Here is a 22,515-nt window from a genome sequence, read left to right on the forward strand (position 1 = left end):
AACCGAAACGCATGACTGCTTCACGGCAGAAATAGGCGGAGTGGTGGTACCTACCCGTGCGGACTCAGAAGTGGTCCTACCACCAGTAATAAAAAGAAAAAGAAAGGTTTTTATTTATTTATACCGTAAAGTAATAACATACCCGTCAGCATTTTAGCTGCAACCGTCATGGTTTCCCCTCCGGGCATGTCGAGGTGAGCAGCGTGGACCCGCCCGAAGGCCCCGCTGCCTATCAAAGCTCCAAGATGAACGCGGGATCGACTCACTTCCCACTCATCGAAGCCTTCGTCTTCTGGCTGAGGATCATCAATCTATTAGGTTTCGTCAGATTTTAGACACGAAGCTACAAAAGTCACATTTCGAATTTCGGTATTTTAGATTTTTTTAAATATAAACCTTTAATAAAAAAAATATATTGAATATTTTATGTGTTGTTCTTCTACTGATGAAAATTTTTACACAAGTTACATAAAATTGAAGTTGTCGTGGCCTAAAGGATAAGACGTCCGGTGCATTCGTGTTGAGCGATGCACCGGTATTCGAATCCCAGGCGGGTACCAATTTTTCTAATGAAATACGTACTCAACAAATTTAATGTTCACGATTGACTTTCACGGTGAAGGAATAAGATCGTGTAATAAAAATCAAATCCGCAAAATTATAATTTGCGTAATTACTGGTGGTAGAACCTCTTTTGAGTCCACATGGGTAGGCACCACCACCCTGCCTATTTCTGCCGTGAAGCAGTACTGCGTTTCGGTTTGAAGGGCGGGGCAGCCGTCGTAACTATACTTGGGACCTTGGGAACTTATATCTCAAGGTGGGTGGCGCATTTACGTCGTAGATGTCTATGGGCTCCAGTAACCACTCAACACTAGGTGGGCGGGCTGTGAGCTCGTCCACCCATGGAAACAATAAAAAAAATCAAAAGGCCAATGAGAACGTTTTGTCTTTGCCACTATTTAATTAATAATCTTAGTATTGAGTTGTTTATTCAGTAGCAATACAAGATAATTTTGAAAATAAAGGACATTGCTTCGATCGCGAGCAGTCAGATGAAACAAATGATGACAAGGTCATCTCTCAAACAATTCTTCAATTTCAATTTCAAGCAATAAAAAAAAAGGTGAACATTAACTAGATTTATGATCGGAGATTGTGTTATATTGATGTATGGAAATTGTACCGTAGAAACTAGTACAATACAGCTTGCGTAGCTATTCACACAGAGACAATTAGAATAATGTTTTGTTAAGTGCTTTTAAGATAAACGAATGTTATAATTTGCGGTAACAGGCAACGGTGGTAGGCGCTATGTAACCATGACACGACATTCCATTTTGCTTTGCTTCTCAGGAGTACCAGTCTAAAAACTGAGAGAGAGCCCCTTAATAATACAATTTGTTGGATCTCATATCTCGAGAGGGTGGCTGTATTAACTTTGCGGTAACTTTATTTATTTATTTCTTTATTGCTTAGATGGGTGGACGAGCTCACAGCCCACCTGGTGTTAAGTGGTTACTGGAGCCCATAGACATGCAAAACGTAAATGCGCCACCCACCTTGAGATATTAGCTCCAAGGTCTCAAGTATAGTTACGACGGCCGCCCCACCCTTCAAACCGGAACGCATTACTGCTTCGCGGCAGAAATAGGCAGGGTGGTGGTACCTACCCGCGCGGACTCACAAGAGGTTCTACCAGCAGTAAAGTCTGCAAAGCACTGCTCTTGCTAGGATCAGTGTTAGCAACACTCCCTGTTTGAGCCCCGTGAGCTCACCTACACGTCAAGGCGAAGCTGAAATAGCCTCTCAAGGCTATCAGCATAAGTAGGAAAAAAAAGTGAGGTCCACCCAAGGACGATGATAAAAACTGTTCGTGCGTAATCAAAAAAAGTCTCTGGTATAAGTGACGAACAATGTATTAGAATAAATTTATTCTCTTTTGATAGGTACATACCTCAAATTCTTTTTGGGTGTAGAGCGGGCTCTCTTCCACTTGACCTCGTACGGGAATTTCATTATTCCTGTCGACAAAAAATATATTTATTGGTGAATATTTATGGAATTTATTTACGGCAGCTTTTTTTTTCTTGTTATTAAAAACGGTCTACGATTAATCTGCCGTTGCGTGATTACCGTCGTCGATGGAGGTCAGTAATTCTAGGGACTTATACATCAAGCTTAAACATTCGTGGAGGATTATTTTCGAATCTTGGATGATAAAATGGATTTCTTAGATATAATTATGATCATATCGAAGGTTGAAATGCTATTTGGTTCAAGAGACACTTTTGAAACTGTACAGGAGAGCCATTTAAAGATTAAAATTTAGAATTTGTGGATTGATTTCATGATGTGGCTGGATTTCACACCTCGTTATGCTAATTTTGATTATTATCCTACCATTAAATGCCAGTTTGCCAGTTTCAATTTTGAACAGGCGTTGAATTTACATTTTTGTTAAACTGTAAATTTGCTCTATTAACGAATAATTATTTTAAATTCGTAAATAGCATTCTCGATCCGCCGAAATATGTATTTTTTGTTACAGGAATGAGCTTGGTGTGGAATTCGTAAAGAAAAGAGGGAACTTTTGATCCGTCAACAAATTTATGTTCTTGGCGATGATACCTAAACCTGATCGATTATATGGGCATTTTTGATTGTTTTTGAAAAACCTTTAACGTTGGTTTGTTTAGTTACTAGTGACCAGCCACAGGATTACGATGTCAACTTTTCTGACTTGATTTTGCATAGTTGGCACTCCTCATCTGGCGTTAAGTGGTAACCACAGCATATAGATTTCTACGTGAATGCAACTTTGAAGTCTAAGTCTTAACTGTTTAACGCGTGTCCCACTCTTCAAGCCGGAGCGCATTCTATGAGCCTACACGGGTACGTACCAACACTCTACCGAATGCGTTTCGGTTTGAATGGTGAAGCAGCCGTTGTATTATGAAACTGAGACTTAGAACTCATATCTCAAGCTGGGTGACGATATTAACGTTTTTGATGTTTTTAAGCCCCGGCAACCAGCTAACATGAGGTGGGCCGTTAGCTCGTTCACACACATCTATATATAAAAATGAATTGCTGTTCGTTAGTCTCGCTAAAACTCGAGAGCGGCTGAACCGATTTGGCTAATTTTGTTCTTAAATTATTTGTGGAAGTCCAGAGAAGGTTTAAAAGGTAGATAAATATGAAAATGCTCGGAAATAAATAAAAATAACAATTTTGTTTTTCCTTTGATGTGTCCCCCGTCGGACGGATTCCTTTTGTTTGTTTTAAGTTTATTTTATACAAAAGTTTAGGTCTTTTGTTTATCGATTGAGGCACTACGAAGTCTGCCGGGTCAGCTAGTAAGAAATAAAAAAGGAAAACGCGGTCTCTTGAAAAAGAAGCAACCTACAATGAGTCGGACATTCTTTAGTAATAACAGCAACACTATTGCGAATTTATCCCATCATAGTAGGTAATCACAATTTTATACGTCACTCGTTGGTCTAAAATTTCAATAAAGATTTACAAATTCACGTTAATTTATAACAAAATATGTTGTGACGTTCAAAGTTCGTGGGGTCAACAAAATTAGGTCGAAAATCGATAATAATAACCTTCATTTATAATTGAATTAGTGTTTCGAAACTCGATTATCGCGGTACTAATAAATAATATGTCAATGTCGTTAATGTAAGGTTTTCGTTTGGGAATGTATTATAATGTTGCACCATTAATCCGTCACCGGTAAGTTACTGTTTAGACGCAACAGTGCGTAGTAGTTTAGAGTTGTTACAATACTTGTCGATATAAAAGTCAAATCAATGCTTAATGAATATATAATCAATAATATATGCTATATACTCAATATGTATCATCAATAGATACTATATTATAGAACAGGCACGTGGGTTTTTAACGTGAAAACGTCTTATTATTCGATGGAGCCGGCTGCATGCACGAAAAAACATGACGCATGCGGCGTTACCTCGCTCTGAGGCGTTCCATTTAAGGCTTGAAGTGCAAGCGAGAGCGCGCAACGAGCGACAAAGAGGCACAATCGGGCTCCGCGTTCGGCAGCGTTCTGTTCGTAATACAGCCTATAAATGAATTAAAATTTTCTTTTGAAAAATAAAACCATTCCATCAGTATTTTCTTATGACGTTGTCACTTTTAACTATCGTCAGTAAACCGACTTTACAGACAATCGATTTTTTTTATTAAATGAATTTTTTATAACTTGCTTACTGATATTAGTGTTTGCCGAGTGCTAAATTCGCCTATAATTATTAGTAATTCACGATTTAGATCTATTTTATGTGTTACATTTTCTTTTGATGTATTTGATAAATTGTCTTGAACAGATGTGAAAATGTGCTAACTGCTTAGATTTTTTCAATAATAAAATACCGAAAAATCTCTTAAATAATAATAAAAAAATTATATATATATATCCGTTTTATCGATACAAGCGTATCCCTAGAGGGTCGCAAGTCGTGGGTCAGATCTGGCGTAGATGAATTTTCTAACCGCGTGATGAAATATTTACGTAAACTGTGGCTTACTACTGTCCATTCTAATAAATTTGCAGCCTATTGAGGAATACAAACTTAAATTCCTTGCGTTAAGAACTATTTTTGTAAAACTCTCGCATCAGTGCACGTTCACGATGTGGTATTTTTGTGGTCAGCTCTAGCAAATAAATTTTCGTATCATCATATAAGCGGTCTGTAAATTCTCTTTCTATTTACAGCGGCCAGGTTTATTATATTGAATATTTTCGTATAATTTTCTGTACAAATTTTATTAAGTATGTCTCCTCCTCGCGTCGTTTTCCTCATTACTGAGTGTCGTGACTCCCCCGCTGCATCAGTTTCTCCCGTACGATTTCCCTCCATCTGCTGCGATCCTTAGCTTCATGAAGGGCATTGTGGAAGTTGATGTTTAGAGAAGATCGTATTTGGTCCGATCATCTCGTTGGATTGCGTCCTCTGGGACGTTTGCCATCTACTTTGCCTACCTGCCATTAAGTATATTATATAAGTATACAGCGATATAAACAACAAGTCGTCGTGGCCTAAAGGATAAGACGTCCGGTGCATTCGTGTTGAGCGATGCACCGATGTTCGAGTCCCAGGCGGGTGCCCATTTTTCTAATGAAATACGTACTCAGCAAATGTTCACGATTGACTTCCACGGCGAAGGAATAACATCGTGCAATAAAAATCAAACCCGCAAAACTATAATTTGCGTAATTACTGGTGGTAGGACCTCTTGTGAGTCCGCACGGGTAGGTACCACCGCCCCGCCTATTTCTGCCGCGAAGCAATGTGCGTTTCGGTTTGAAGGGTGGGGTAGCCGTTGTAACTATACTTGAGACCTTGAACTTATATCTCAAGGTGGGTGGCGCATTTACGTTGTAGATGTCTATGGGCTCCAGTAACCACTTAACACCAGGTGGGCTGTGGCATCGTCGACCCATCTAAGCAATAAGAAAAAAAATACTGTTATGAAACATAAGTAAGGTTCAAAATCAAATTTAACTATGAATAACAGAGTATTTCACAAATTTAAGAACATTAAGGTTAAGATGTGAAACTTAATTTTAGAATTCGAAAATGATTGAAGAAAACGCACTGTATGTATGTACGTTGCATTGTATACGGCAGCGGTCGGGGAACTTTCTAAAAAAAAAATACTTTTTTAATTATTACCCCAAAACATTTTTGTGTAAGTTGATATTACCCCATGGTGAAGAACAAAAAAAAAACGAAATCGCTTCTTTTTAGCATTCATATTATAGACACCATGATAATTTTGAAAAAAAATAAAATTATTTTTTCGTTTCGTTTCATATCGTTTCATCGAGTTTGAAATCACAACGATTCTAAAGAAGTTGCACTTCGATATATACTTTTTACTCACAAAAATTTCATTTTTACCCCCCAAAATTTCATTTTACCCCATTTGGGGTAATAATTTACCCCGGTTTCCCGACCGCTGGTATACGGGCTTACTACGTTATGTTACATACAAAACTACACATTCAAATGTATTTAAAATAATTTTTTATTGGTTTATTGATCGAGACCTCATCCTAAATAGTTGATGTTATTGCGAAATATTTGTGTGCTCAATAGCCTGACAGACAACGCGACTGGCTCGGTGGTAACGCTCTTGACTCTTGCGTTAAGGGTCGTAGGTTCGATTTCCACATCGGGCTAAAATTTGTGATGAACATTTTTTTTTTGCTCTTCTGATTGCCTATTGTCTTTATATTTATATACATATGTATATGTTTAAGCGTATATAAAAGTGTATGTCAGTATCTGGTATCCATAATAAAGGGTAAAGTAAATTGGGACTGGATAACGACCGTGTGTGATTTGTTACCAGTTATTATTGTTATTATTAAAAAGGTTTTAGTGTGTTTATATATAGCATTTTTTTCTAATCTTCTACTAAGATTTTCATAATCTATACATTCTTTATTTAAAACATTACAGTTTTTAATTTTGTTTGATTTTGCAACATCCATCTATCGATAAACGATTATCATTAATCTCAATATTCCAAATTGGAAAATATCAACATTTGTATGGTTACTGAAGATAATCGAATACCAAAGCGAATATTTATTTTAAAGTTTTATGTTGAAACACTTATAATTATTCCGAGACTATCTAAAGAGATAAATACTTTAAGCGCGTTATATTATTATCGGATCCTCCCGATCCACTAACGGTGCTTTTAGGTACCCCAAGCACCGGTCATCGTTCTCGTCGAACCCGTCGCTTGCGATGAAGGGCTCGACGAGTAAATTAACCATCGATATTATCGATGGAATTAATCCACAGACACAGCCCACTGAGTTTCTCGCCGGATCTTCTCAGTGGGTCGCGTTTCCGATCCGGTGGTAGATTCTGGGAAGTACTGCTCTTGTCAGGGTTCGTGTTAGCAACATAGTCAGGCTTGACGTCATCGTCGGCTCACCTGCTACTTAAGGTTACACTGATATGGTCTCTCTAGAGAGAATCTAGATCATAAGGTTAGGTAGCAAAAAAAATTGCTTATTTCATACAATTTATAATAAGATATCCAATTATTTATTCGGTTCTCGTGTGATAGACTTCATGATTAGGAGGGTTCAAGGGAAAATTGTAGAGAAAAAAACTAGGGTTATGCTGATAAGACAATAATAATAATTGTTTAGTGCTTTTTTAGAAGCAATGGAAAACAAATATTTGACGGTTTCAATTGAGGTTATGATTTAGGTTATATAGGTTTCAATTGAGGCCATGTTCGACTAATGACATAACATTACAATGTAAAGCTGTCGTTTTAAATGATGTCTTGAAAAACCTATCACTTGTAGAACGCCGTGTCCAGAGTCCCAAGGTCAAAGGTTCCACCATCTTACCTAAATCCGCCGAAGAATTCTGCATTCAGGTTTGAAGAGTGAAACGGTCATTACAAAACACAATTAAGAGTTGGAGATCACGTCTCGAGCTGGCTGGGGGCATTTACGTTTTTTTTTTATTGCTTAGATGGGTGGACGAGCTCACAGCCCATCTGGTGTTAAGTGGTTACTGGAGCCCATAGACATCTACAACGTAAATGCGCCACCCACCTTGAGATATAAGTTCTAAGGTCTCAGTATAGTTACAAAGGCTACCCCACCCTTCAAACCGAAACGCATTACTGCTTCACGGCAGAAATAGGCGGGGTGGTGGTACCTACCCGTGCGGACTCACAAGAGGTCCTACCACCAGTGATTACGCAAATAATAATTTTGACGTATTGTACGTATTTTGACGTATACTGGCTACGATACTATCCATTTTACCATGTTTGAGTTGTTCTGATTATGTACAGAGCAATTTCCGTCGGACCTATGTAATTTGTTGCGCGATACATTCTTCGCCGCGTTGTTAAGGTTGATGCGAATGCTACTCTTAGTTTTCACGAGAACTTTGATTGAAAAACTCCCAAATATACCTAATATGTTGTAATTAGCACTCGTGAGGATTACTTTTAAAGAAACCGTATTAAATTCGTTAGTTATATGAAACTTTACGTAACTTTATCTAAGTTGAAGCGAAATTTATTCTTGTTTATTGAACCCAACGACAATTACAAATAATTATCGGTGTAGTTCGATTGAATTAAACCTGTCTTCGGATCCTTGTAATGCATTGCCATTTGCGACAGCCGGCGTAGACTATCTGTGCCACTCACTTGCCCTTTGACTGACTGAAGACGTAACCACAGTCTAGAGTAAGTTATAAGCAAAAGTAACTGGTTCGTCTACTGCCTTCTCCAGAGTCCTAATGTGTTTCGGTATTTTCCTCTAATACTTAAGTGAAATTAAAAGACACATTCAATCAATTTTCAACCTTATCTCTGTTTCTTTTTGTGCGCAATTCGCCTCGTCCGATCTTGACGAGACTTGAACATAAAAGTTGAGGTTTTTTTCGTATATTCAACTTCCGATTATCACTCCATACTCTTAACGCGTGGAGTGATGATTTGACGATCAAGCTTCCGACCCAAAAAGGTCATTTTCTCAAAATATTTGAATTAACAATAAACAGTCTCGACAAGATTGGAACATCACCGTGGTGTATGAGTAATGTAGATCTTCATGACGACCTAAATCTATAACCGATACGTAAGTATCTTAATGAAGCGTCAGAACGCTTCTTTAAAAATCAGCGCGGCACGACAACCCTCTTATCGTAGCCACCGCTAATTACGTACCCGGCGGCGGGGCAAAGCAAAGCCGCCGTTGCCCAAAGCGTGTCTTGCTGGATTCCCCGGATCCACTCTTGGTGCTTTTAGATTCTTCAAGCACCGGTCACCGTATTCGTCAAACTCGTCGACACCGACGAAGACTTCAACATGCGAGAAGCCTCTAGATCCACCCCATTGATTGAGTCCGTAAGCTCACCTACAGGTCCGCATGAAGTTGGAATAGTTCCTTAGGCCACCAACGATTAGGTAGAAAAAAATAATTGGCAAATTTTGATAGGTTTTTTTTCATCACAGTAGTCAAACATTCAAATTGTTTTGACTTTACGAACTTAAAGCGTGATTTTCCGCAGATCGCTGGTACTAATTAACAAACTGCGTTCTCTTTCTTTTGTTTTCGAGCAGCGATCCTTTGACTTGGATCACCGCCGATTAGTAATAGTGTAACGATTACGCATGCGCAGAAGTGAGTGGGAAATTTCTGATGCGCACACCATCTTCGCCAATTGCCATTTCAGGCCAACTGACCTATTAGATCGTAAAAGGCATGCATTACCGCTACAGTTTCTTAATATATTATTTAATTGAATACTGTACATTTATTATGTCTTCTTCATTAGTACGTGAAACAAAAACTATGTACCCCTTTTTTCGAAAATTGCGTGCACGGAGGAGTATGAAATTTCCTGCACTTATAGAGAAGGAGAGCAGAATGCTATTTTTTGTCAAAAATTTGTTATTGTTTAAAGTCTGTGGTCAAATTGAGAATATATTAATATTTTTGTCTTTAATATTATTTATCTATACTGTACTTTTAGCGAATGCGTCATAGCGTGGTATGGACATGTGATGCATAGAGAGAAGATGCATGTGACTAGGAGATGTATGGAAATGAAAGTGCAAGGTAGAGGGGGAAGGGGTTGACTGAAGAAGACATGGATGGAGTGTGTGAATGACGATATGAGAGAGAGAGGAGTAAGTGTTGAGATGACGGCTGATAGAAGAGAAAAATTAGCTGTGCCGACCCCACCTAGTGGGATAAGGTGGAGAAAAAGAAGAGGAGTGTAGTTTTAGCGAAATCTGTGAATATATTACAGAAGTGTTTGACAATATAACCATGATAGGTAATGTTTAAACTTATAATTTTAATTAATTATAGTCGAATTTCGACTACTGCGGGACCACTAGTGTTTTGTGTTTTTAATATGTGTTCAGTCTCGGTGGTGATGTGTAATGATTATACTACACGTAAAACCGAAACACGTGACTGCTAAAAATAGGCAAATAGGTTCGTACGAGACGGACAACAGATCCTCCCAACCAACCAGTAACTAATGTTGAATTTTTTGGCAGGATAATTAATCACATAGCATTACGAAGAGCGCAACGGTTGAGCAAAATCCTAAGAACACATTGTGTATTTGTTAATGCATGTCAGATATATGTAATTCTTTAGAACTCGAGTTTTAGAAAAGGATTTTAGTTCGGTCATGCCTTCTAAAAGGGCACTTGCCGAAAAATGACAGCCGTTTAGGTGCATTACTGGTGGTAGGACCTCTTGTGAGTCCGCGCGGGTAGGTACCATAACCCTGCCTATTTCTGCCGTGAAGCAGTAATGCGTTTCGGTTTGAAGGGCAGGACAGCCGTTGTAACTATACTTGAGACCTTAGAACTGATATCTCAAGGTAGATGGCGCATTTACGTCGTAGATGTGTATGGGCTTAAGTAACCACTTAACACCAGGTGGGCTGTGAGATCGGCCACCCATCTAAGAAATAAAAAAAAAACTAAAATGCAGAAAGATTTATAAACATTGAAATGTGCATTTACCGCTTGTAGCTAACGTTATATCCAAACTAATTGTGCAAATTACGAAATTCAGGATAAAAAATTTAAATTCTAATTTTGTGTACCCTCAACATTCGCGTATAAAACTTGGAAGTCAACAACTTAATTGTGTCAACGTCCGTCGCTCCGTGCTCTTGCATAACTTTAATTGTGTTACATTGCGTACTCAAGGTTTTTTTTTCTGAATTTTATTGGCGTTAAGGATATTGAATGAATGAATGAATGAATGAATGAATGAATAATTTATTTTATTTCAGACAACAAGTCCATACGTGTACATAGTATCATTGAAACATACTTAAAATTACCAAAAAAAAATCAAATAAAAAATACTTTATTCAAAATATTTATCAGTTGAATACATTTAAAATGGTCCATTCAACTGATACTTACTTCGAATCAACCATCATTACCCCACTGAGTTTCTCGCCGGATCTTCTCGGTGGATCACACCCGGTTTGAGCCCCGTGAGCTCACCTACACGTTAGAGCGAAGCTGAAGTAGCCTCTCAAGGCTATCAGCGTAGGTAGGAAAAAAACATTATTATTATTATAATTATTTAGTCCGCAAGTGAGCCATGGTACAATGGTTCAAGTACCGACAGTCATAACGGTCTGCTAATGTCTTCAGGATGCTGTTAGGGCTGACCTGGACCCGGCGAATCAGGGATGTGCACCTTTTCCGCAAAGTCTTATAGAGACAATCGACTCGTGCCTCGCCGAACATTCTCGACCCGTTACAGAACCGTGGCAGCCTCAACAACACCCTGAACGCATTGTTGTGTTGGACGCGTAAGGCGCTGTACTGCTTTTACTATACTGTATTGTAAGCCCGCAAACATAGGTGCCCACTGAGTTTCTCGCCGGACCTTCTCAGTGCGTCGCGTTTCCGACCCGGTGGTAGATTCTGCGAAGCACTGCTCTTGCTAGTGTCAGTGTTAGCATCACTCCGGTTTGAGCCCCGTGAGCTCACCTACTAGTTAAGGTTACGCTGAAATAGCCTCTCAAGGCTATCAGCTTAGGTAGGAATAAAAAAAAAACATAGGTTCCACCATCCTGACTATATTTATCGTTTCACATTACATCTTATAGGCTGGATTCTATAATTGACACTGCGACTTCGTGTTTGAAGGACAGTAGCTTCCCGGATGTCTTGTGCAAACAAATATGTCGAAGCGATAAAGTTACTTCGTTATAGCTCAAATAGTGGTTTATTTCCAAATTCGATACTACAATGAAGTTGTGAGTAGAATAGACCGACTCGAACTATGGAAATTACTATATTTTAGGAATTTGCGAGTCGATAATATTAAACCTCCTTACGGCGAACTCATTATTTCAATCACGTGCACCGTGAACATTGAAATTCAAGACTCAATTATATGAGTACCCACAATAATCGAATGAATTACGCAATCGAAGCTTTCTATAAGGGAAATAAATCGATTCTGCGGATGGTAAGGTTATCGTATACATGTGGTTCCGTATTACATTGAGAATTTTGCTCGATATCACTATTGGTACATAACGATCAATGGATGAACCATGAATTGTCACTATTACTAGACCATGACAAAGTTTCTGTACGCATATTTGTAGTAAATTATATGTTCGTTTTTAATTATTCACCTTGCAAGTATTTGTTTGTCAAAGTGGTCATTAGTGTAGAGTTTTATTAGTATAGTAATATATATTATTTACAAGGTGCAGGCGATGGTGACGTCATTGGTTCGGCAGAGACCGGCTGGTCGTGCGAGCTGAGTAAAAAATTCATTCGACCAATCGAATTCAATTCCCAACCAGCCAAACGGACTACTGTGTGTTCGGTGCGAGTTTTTTAACGTTCTCGATAGCGTAAAAGTTAACTCAAATTTGTATGGAGTTGGAACATTTGCCCACGTTTGCCGCTAGGGGCGCTGTTCCAACTGCATACAAATTTGAGTTAACTTTTACGCTATCGACAACGTTAAAAAACTCGCACTAAGTACACTGGTCTCGGAACTATCTTACGACTCATGGTATTCAAAGTACTATCGTTACTAGATACTATTTTTTTTCATCGAAATCTACGCTGGGCCCATACAATAATTTCTCTGGAGAAGAATGAGAAGAATGACGGTGGAATTATGTATTTTTATACAATAGAGAACCAACTGACCTTTATCACTTTAAATATTTAATAGTTCATCGAGGACTTGTGGATTTAATACACATATATTTTATTTCAATCTTTCGTGTTCTGTTTGTTTTTCTTTTATTAAAATTCTAATTTACTCGGAAAGCGAGGAATCTCCACAGTGTGAATGATTAAAAAAAAAAACCTTTATTTTCACAACGGAACCCCAAAACGGTACGCGAAGCACATTAACACATCTTATTATGACGTAACCCAAGCCATTTCCTTTACAATGTAAATTTCACATTAGTATTTATGAAGGTGGACTTTCGCGTTCGATATCGTAACACGTTTCGGAGGTGCAAAGTTCAATTAATATTTGAATACTTTTCAATTCTATTCTCGTCTCTGTGTCTAAGCCTTTTTTTTTAAATTCAAATACAGGCACAGGGATTCGCAGTGTTTCTAATCAGTCATTTTGTTGACGATATTTCCAAGTAATATTATGAAGTATGCGCGTGCAGAGGCCATTTTTTCTCATTACCTATTCGCTGGTAGCTTAAGGAGATATATCAAATCAAATCAAATAAAAAAAAAATATTCAACATAAATGATAGTACATACTTGTTGAACGTCAAAAAGAACTACCGCCAATTCACAAAAACTAGCCTCCGTCCTGAGAAGAACTGTCAAGAAACTCAGCGGGCATGTCTTTTTTTTTAAACTTTCGAGTTTTTTTTTAAATATTAGATTTTTTTAAATATTCATTTTTACAAGGAGTATTAACGTAATACCAGCATCGTGCGGACGGGAAGGTGAGCTCACGGGTTCAACCTGAGACATTTGCTAATACTGGCCCTAGCAAGAGTAGTGCTGCGCAGAATCTACCGCCGGACCGGAATAGCGTCCCGCGGAAAGGATCCGACGAGACAGAGGCCGTTCGGTCACCGCAGTCTTACGCGTGGACGGATTTAATGGAATAAACACGACTGTTAATTAGTGTATTCGGTAAAAAAATACTGTGCTCGCTTTGATAATTATTTCGCATAGAAATGTTTGGTTATTTTGAATAATTACATGATTTAGAAGCATTGCGTTTTTTATTTAACACAAAATTCTTTACTTGTAAAGAAGTCTCTTTGTTGAAGAACGGACGATGATTCTAGAATCAGGGCCCGTGGTTAAGCATTCATCACCAAGCACTTTCTCAATGCTGACAAACTTACAAGTTTGTACGGTCAACATGCAGTGATCCAACAAATTCGTCATGAAATTCTACTTGCAACAATCTTTATTACAGCATCGAAAACGTCCACAGATTACTAGTTGATCCAAATTTTATTTAACCAGGAACCGGTTTGAGCTTTAAACGGGTGAATAAGGATATTTTGCTTAAAGCACATGACATTAGTTATTTTTATAAAATCTAGTCATTAAAAAAGGAAGAAATATATATACAAAAAAGGTTCGACTTCAATCTTTGTGATGAAATTTTCAAAAATCCTTTCTTATTGAATGAATGACTTTTTTGCCCACCTATTCGCTGGTAGCTTAAGAGGCAAGGGGAGGTGAGCTCACGGATTCAACCTGAAAGAATTTGATTACACGAGCCCTAGCAAGAGCAGAGCTTCGTAGAATCTACCACCGGATCGGAATCGCAACCCACCGAGAAAATCTGGCGAGAAACTCAGTGGGCTGTGTCTGTGGGTTAATTTACTCGTCGAACTCTTCGTCGTAATCGATAAGTTTGGCGAGGACGGTGACCGGTTGAGAGTGAATGACTCGATCACATTATATGTACAGATTTAAATTTATATTAAATTTAATTAATAAAATATAATGGTCAATACATTGTGCATGTTGACTTCAATTAATTATAGTTCATTGAATTTTGTTTGCATAATGATTAAGAATTGCAGATAAAAAAGACTATAATGAATAAAAATATTGAGATTTCATAATGAAATGTAAATTTGACGTATGTACGTCTGTGTAAAATGCAAAGATTTGTATTTTAAATTCGACATTATGTAAGAATTATTTTATGTTTAATTTAATTCAAATGTTTTTGGTGTGCCATATATTGTTTTAAATTGCCAATACTTATGTATTAAAAACTAATGTCCTGGCTGTGCTTATAAACTAAAAAAAAAGGTTAAAAAAGTACATAAGTTATATCTTCGAAACAACGGAGCGTGTCATTGAACCGTTGTGGTAGTTGTACCAACATTGGGACCAAACCAGTTTTACTAGTTCAGTGAAAATACAAACAGCTGTATGGTTATCATAACCAGAATTTCTAGCGTCGTGTTGGCTTCTTAAAAAGTGAATTGATACATCAACTTAAGGTAGGTTGGGTTGATTTAAATGTCGAATGCTCTCAAATTTGTGTTTTTTTTTATTGCTCATAATAATATGGGTGGACGAGCTCACAGCCCACCTAGTGTTAAGTGGCACGGCAGAAATAGGCAGGGCGGTGGTATCTGCCCGCGCGGACTCACAAAAGGTCCTACCACCAGTAATTACGCAAATTATAATTTTGCGGGTTTGATTTTTATTACACGATGTTATTCCTTCACCATGGAACTCAATCGTTAACATTTGTTAAGTACGTATTTCATTAGAAAAATTGGTACCCGTCTGCGGGATTCGAACACCGGTGCATCGCTCAACACGAATGCACCGGACGTCTTATCCTTTAGGCCCCGACGACTTCACGTGTTCGATTATTTAAGTCGAATTTTATGCTACGGAATTCTGGACACGACTTTTATTCGTTTCTTATTGAAACAATGATACTTCTTTCAATTATATAATGGCTGTGATATAAAATGGCTAGTCCGTACAATGTGAGTTAAAAGACGGAAGTTTATGTCTACTAAATTAGCAGCGATTTTTGTTGCACTGTTACCGTACTTTAAGAAACTGGCAGATAGAATGTGAATTGTATTTAATTCTCAATGAATTACTAAAAGTGAGAATTAAAAAACAAGAAGCATAATTCTTTTTCCAAATACATTTTTTAAAGGTCTTGATATGGTAACATTTTTTTTATTTCGATCATCTTGGTATACATATGTTAGGGAATAATTGTAATGGCTTAATAGCAGAACGTTATTATATTGTCTACTCTAGGAGTAATATTAGTCGTGATGATACCAAGTGCGTGACGCGGACATCCACTCATTTCGCTTTCATTATGACTAAGGATTACGTAAAGATCGTGTTTCAACAATATTTCCTGAATAAGGATGTAACAGGCTTTTAACGCTTGCTTTTTGAATTGGAGAATGATCATAATAGAAATTTAATGTAATAATTTGACTACATAATGATAATAATTAAAATTACTAATTTATATGCCAGTAATAAAATTAAAGATAAAAAATTATTTACTACTAGCGACCCGCCCTCGCTTCGCTTCGGAAACATTAAAACACACATGAAACCAAAAAAATAAAATAATTTTTTTTTTTTAAAAAGTAGCCTATGTTCATCAGGGACAATGTCGGCTTCTAATGGAAAAATAATTTTTCAAATCGGTCCAGTAGTTTCGGAGCCTATTCGAAACAAACAAACAAACAAATCTTTCCTCTTTATAATATTAGTATAGATATAGACTACTAGACAGAGAGTATTTATTGAGTTTACAATGGAATTAGTAAATCCATCAGAAAAAATTATGTTAATACAATTTTACAGAGTTGGCGCTATCTATGTGAGAAACGTGCACATTTTTGTCGTCACAGAGCACAGAAGATGTTAGACAGGCCTGTGAACTGTTTTTCGATGACCTGTGATTTTTGTTCGGTATTTTAGTAGTTAGAGATCCTTACCACAAGGTCCTGAGTCGTTTTTCTGTTTGGTGTCAGAACGTAAACACATTACGCCTGTTTCATATTTGGTTTCCGAACTCTGCTTTTCTGGTCAGTGTACTTAGGACCACTGAATGTAGAAGTTATTGTATTACAAATCGATAGAAATTTGGCTGGTAGATCTTCTAAAGTTTGTACATATTAGAAAAAGACTCGGGCACACACCCGTGTGAGCTATTTTCGAGTAATTACACATATTTTCCTTTTTTAAGTAGGGGCACATTCCCATCACACGGGCTCCAGTAAGTACATAATAATAGGCAACAGGCGAAAGTAAGGTCGTTTTGCCTATTTACAAAATAAAGATGGATTCAACTAGACTTTTCAAGTAATTACACTTATTTTCAATTTTCAAGTAGAGGCACATTCTCATCTGCCGACCACGGTCTCCGTTAGGTACATAATAATCATCATCATCTTAGGCCTTACAACCCAGGGTGAGCCTTAGCCTGGTCCAGTATGTCTCTCCAGACTGCTCTGTTCAGGGCTTTCTCCTTCCAGTTCTTGACGCCGATATTTTTGATGTCGCGCTCCACGCCATCCAACCATCGGAGTTTGGGTCTGCCACGACTTCTGCGGCCCTCTGGTTTGCCATAGAGTAATTGTCTCGGCATTCTGGTACTCTCCATTCGAACCACATGTCCTGCCCATCGTAGGCGTCCAATCTTTATAGTTGTTATGATGTTAGGATCTTTGTAAACATCATACAACTCGTGGTTATAGCGCGTCCTCCATATCTCGTTTTCCTGCACAGCACCGAATATCCGTCTTAGAATCTTAAGGTACATAATAAGCTATAGGCGAAAGTAAGGTCGTTTTGCCTATTTACAAAATAAAGATGGATTCAACTAGACTTTTCGAGTAATTACATATATTTTCATTTTTTAAGCAGGGGCACATTCTCATCTGCCGACCACGGGCTCCGTTAGGTACATAATAGGCAATAGGCAAAAGAAAGGTCCTTGGCCTGTTAACAAAATAAGTATCGATTAAACTAGACTTTTAGATAACACAGTTCCACTTATTAATATTGAAAATATTCCATGCGATACCCTTACACCGGAATTCCGCTCTACACACAACAGTCGTTGGCATTGTATCTCTTGATCATACAATAACCAACAATGGAGTAAAAAGTTTTGGGAATTTTACATTGTTAATGGTGTATTTTTGTTACATTATCAGATTCTATAGGGTATACTCATTGAAAATTTAGATGAGTTATTAAATAATTTTATAGTGAGACAAACTTTACTGGTGGTAGGACCTCTTGTGAGTCCGCACGGGTAGGTACCACCACCCAGCCTATTTCTGCCGTGAAGCAGTAATGCGTTTCGGTTTGAAGGGTGGAGCAGCTGTTGTAACTATACTGAGCCCTTATGATACCTTAGACCTTATATCTCAAAGGTGGGTGGCGCATTTACGTTGTAGAGGACTGTGGGCTTCCAGTAACCACTTAACACCAGGTGGGCTGTGAGCTCGTCCACCCATCTAAGGAAAAAAACTTGTGTTACATGTACATGAATCAAATAGATAGATTCTTCCACTTTCACGTCTCAAAGTCAGCGTCATTTACCTTAACGGGATCTGACAGGCGTAAAGTAAAGATGTAATCTTTACTAATTTATGATTTTCTACACTACTGCCATGTGTAGTAGTAATTGGCATTGTTGACGTCCATGAGTGACGGTAACCACTTACCATCAGGTGGGCCATATGCTTCTTTGCTTACAGAGGTAATAAAAAAGCTTTGGGGGTGGGATAACGTGCGGTTTTTTATGCATTCATATTTTCATATTCAGCATTGCGACGGCTAAACGATAGAAGCTAATGCCACAATTTGTCAACAATAAATTGATTTTTTTTTAAATTTTCAATGGACATTTTTGCTTTGTTGAGAATTACATACAGAAAATATGAGACAATAGTCTCGTATGCTATTTTTTTTACAGACTAACAAATCAACTTCAAGAAATAACGGCACGCGCGTTTGTTGAGAATCAAAAGTGCTATTTAAAATGTTTAATCGTTTTAAAATTGTTGTACGCTTCTAGTTTTGTAATAGTTTCGCAATAGCTACTCTGTATCTTTTGATCTTGTCACTTGAACGTCGAGAGCTAACAATGCCTTACATAAAAACAAGATAGAGTTGTTTATGTCAATGAAATGCGGCTGTTAGGATGATTATAGAATGCAAAGATGAAGTAATAAGTTACGTAACATGATGTGTGAATATAACGTGTGGTCTTTTTAGCTATGGCATAGCTTTTATCGCGGGCCTTGAGCGCGGCGACCGAATCATGAAATTCCGTAACGAAAAAAACGTAACACCCCTCACTCCGCCTACCATGTAGCTCGCGTTCAACACATTCACACGTTGCGCTTGTGTAGTGTTTGTGAATAAGCGCGTGGCGTGACGTCATACTGCATGCGCATCATGAAAAGTCTGCCCATCTCTCTTTCGCGCGGTCTAGCTTATGAGTGTGAAGGGGACAGTTAATGTTTTGCTTTTATTAATCTTTAATATAGTGTGGTCTTGTTTTATTATTGTTTTAATATTAAATTATCATTGTCTAATTATAATTGCATAAGTTGATAAAAAATGCTATGCAATAGCTTTACCGCGGCAGTTCCCGAGTGCCACACGTTTTTTTTCTATGCAATATATACAGGGTCTGTTTGAATGGCACCCAAATGATCAAGACCCGTAGCGAAACTGGTGAAAATTTCACAAATACTTTTTTGCGTTGCGCTGAAGATATGCCAATTAATATTCAGTTGTCGTTCGAAAGTTTCATTTGCGGGTTTGCGAAACATCAGCTAAAACTACCAAAACGATATGTTTTTCTTGTTTTAAATGAAGAACGAGCTGACGGCCTATTTTCTATTAAGTGCCTGTTTATTTCTCGACAAAAATAGGTCGTTTTTTTTGTCTTACGTGGGTGGACGATCTCACAACCCACCTGGTGTTAAGTAGTTACTGGAGCCCATAGACATCCACAATGTAAATGCGCCACCCACCTTGAAATATAACTTCTAAGGTTTCAAGTAAGGTTTCATACAACGGCTGCCCCACCCTTCAAACCAAAACGCATTACTGCTTCACGGCAGAAATAGGCAGGGTACCTACCGACGCGGACTCACGAGAGGTCCTAGCACCAGTAATTACACAAATTATAATTTAGCGGGTTTGATTTTTATTACACGATGTTATTCCTTCACCGTGGAAGTTAATCGTGAAAATTTGTTGAGTACGTATTTCATTACAAAAATTGGTACCCGCCTGAGATTCGAACACCGGTGCACCGCTCAACACGAATGCATCGGACGTCTTATCCATGTTTATATTATACTAAGAGCACTTTCCCATTTTGACCTCGAGAACGGTTTTTGTACAGATTAATAGCCCGACTGTGTTATTTACAATTCGCAAGGGGAATTTATTCCTTATTGAGGTTCGTCTACCTATCAATAAACCGACTTATCTACTTAAAAGCAAATGATTAGAAATTTAGAATTTAATGAAAAATAAATGAATCCAGAGTGGTTTTGATTATTGATTTTCTAATTCTTCGTAGTAAAACTATAAAAAAAATATATATACACAAACGCATACATTTTTTATTAGTAAAAGTCTTCTGACTTTCAAAGCCGAGTTATGCAAATAATCTTGACCCAAGTAAACAGACCAAGACTGAGCGCAATCTATAGGTATTATATCACCTGTCCTGCTCACGCGCATTTCTAAGATCTAATGTGTGTGCGTGACGTAAAATTCAATAACACCTAAATATTTCTTAAAGATATGTTCCGCTTACGTCTCGTCTGCAGTATTTGAAAACCGAATCAAATAACGAATATCTTATATTGAATTTATGCTAATCAGCTCTTTCACTTTGCTTCTGAATAGTCTTTTTAATTTAAAATTTGAAGATAATTCGAAAGAATTTTAAACGATTTCGCTTAGGTCAAATATCGCTGTAAAAAAAAACAAATACACAGTATACAGTGTTGTATTAACGAATCAAGAAAGTAAGTGCACTCAAATATGATTTGAGATTACTTACCACTGTATGATTATTTTTTATATTGTCATCCAAATATTATATGTGAAATAACATAAGAACAATTTTGAATTATGATAAATATTTATTGAGATTTTCGAGATTATTTTTATGATATGAAATCTTAAGCTTTCCTAAAGCAGTAGGAATTTTTGCCAAGTAAGGCGTTAACCTGTGTACGCACTAAGAAAAATACTTAAATACTTAGCATTGACGTCTACAAAAATATTCTGACGAATAAATGTCTTCCAAAAGACAATCGACTTAAAGTTGCGATCGATGCAATTTGATTGAAACAATAGGCAAGATAAAAACAATATTAATAATTCCTTTTATATCTTTAAACCCACAGTATTGCTAAAGCTTAATTTGTAAACTCTAACCGTTATTGCGAACGCTGAATATAAATTTTTATTGTACGAATTTAAAAAATAATTTAATTTTGTTTCATAACGGCAGAAACACAATGATAAAAGTGGAATACAATTAACACAGATTATGATACGTTTTCGTATGTAATAATTACGAAACCTTTAGTGAATTTTTATATGAATCTTTTAATCGTTTATGATTTCGGAGAATTTTGAATTCTTGATTCTTTTTGCAGAAGTATGCAAACTATGTATGACTAGCGACCCGCCCTCACTTCGCTTCGGAAACATTAAAACACACATGAAACCAAAAAAAATAAATAAAAATAAAATAAAAAAAAGTAGCCTATGTTCATCAGGGACAATGTCGGTTTCTAATGGAAAAAGAATTTAAATAAATAAAAAAAAAAAAAAAAAGTAGCCTATGTTCATCAGGGACAATGTCGGCTTCTAATGGAAAAATAATTTTTCAAATCGGTCCAGTAGTTTCGGAGCCTATTCGAAACAAACAAACAAACAAATCTTTCCTCTTTATAATATTAGTATAGATAGATAATTGAGTAAAATTGTTTGGGTTTTTTTTACGCTACTTATCTGTGGTCAGTGTTGTCAGGTTTTTCCATTACGATATTTCATTTGCCATGTACGTTGCTATATTATTTCGGAGAAGCTTGAAATTTTTTATTATTTTAGTAGAACTATGCATATTTTGGTCATGTTGCACGTAGGGATACCAGCAATTTGGAAGGCCTTGTGGTGACCGGTAAAATAGAGGGAAAAAGGCCTAGGGGTAGAGGTCCCAAACGATGGTCGGACCAAATAGCGGAGGAACTGGGGATACCTATCAGCGACGCACTCCACCGGGCTGCAGGGCGGGATCGATGGAGACAGTTGGTTGACAAAATCGGACGGAGTCACGATCCTCAGCAGTGAGGAACCGATCGAAGAGAGAGAGAGAGAGAGAACTATGCAAACTATGATAGACAGCTTCGTAAAAATGTTTGTGTTTTCTTACGCTACTAGTCTGTGGTCAGTGGTTGTCAGATTTTTTTATTATAATACGATATTTTAGTTGTTATGTACGTGCCTATATTTTAGTCATGTTTAATTATGGCTGCTTCAAATAGCTGTAGTTTATAATTGGATACAACCTCTGACGTCATTGTAAGTTATCGTTTGAATTTACCAAAAAATGGGTAAACACTTCGAATTCGTTAGTGTTCCGTTAATTATTTTGTTAAAAATGTTGCTCTCACTCACGTTCGTAACTCTGTATTTGTTTTAGATTGAAATCTCGCGCTCGAGGATGAAGAGTGAATAATTTTTAGCACATTTTTATCTTAAACGACTCATCGCGTGGAAGTTTGAAATTAATTATGACTGACTTCCCCGTTAGGTCGACACTTGAAATTTTAATGCTAGCTCGAAATTGGACGACGATGCAGAGAAACGTAAAGCTATTTTTCTTTTGTAATTGTATATTTGTGTATTTTT

General features: G+C 37.3%; 1 protein-coding gene across 2 annotated transcripts in view; it reads right to left on the reverse strand.

The window, feature by feature from the left end:
- Positions 1-22,515, reverse strand: part of LOC149502456 (uncharacterized) — a 210,857-nt gene that overhangs the window by 17,602 nt on the left and 170,740 nt on the right. For both annotated transcript variants that reach the window (XM_089729419.1, XM_089729420.1), the window contains exons 9-10: positions 1,958-2,024; positions 143-296 (exon numbers count right to left, since the gene is read on the reverse strand). In XM_089729419.1, coding sequence (XP_089585545.1) covers positions 143-296; positions 1,958-2,024 — 221 coding nt within the window. The remainder of the gene's footprint in view (positions 1-142; positions 297-1,957; positions 2,025-22,515) is intronic.

Source organism: Bombyx mandarina, chromosome 08 (assembly GCF_030267445.1).
Source record: "Bombyx mandarina strain Sakado chromosome 08, ASM3026744v2".
Lineage (NCBI taxonomy): Eukaryota > Metazoa > Arthropoda > Insecta > Lepidoptera > Bombycidae > Bombyx > Bombyx mandarina.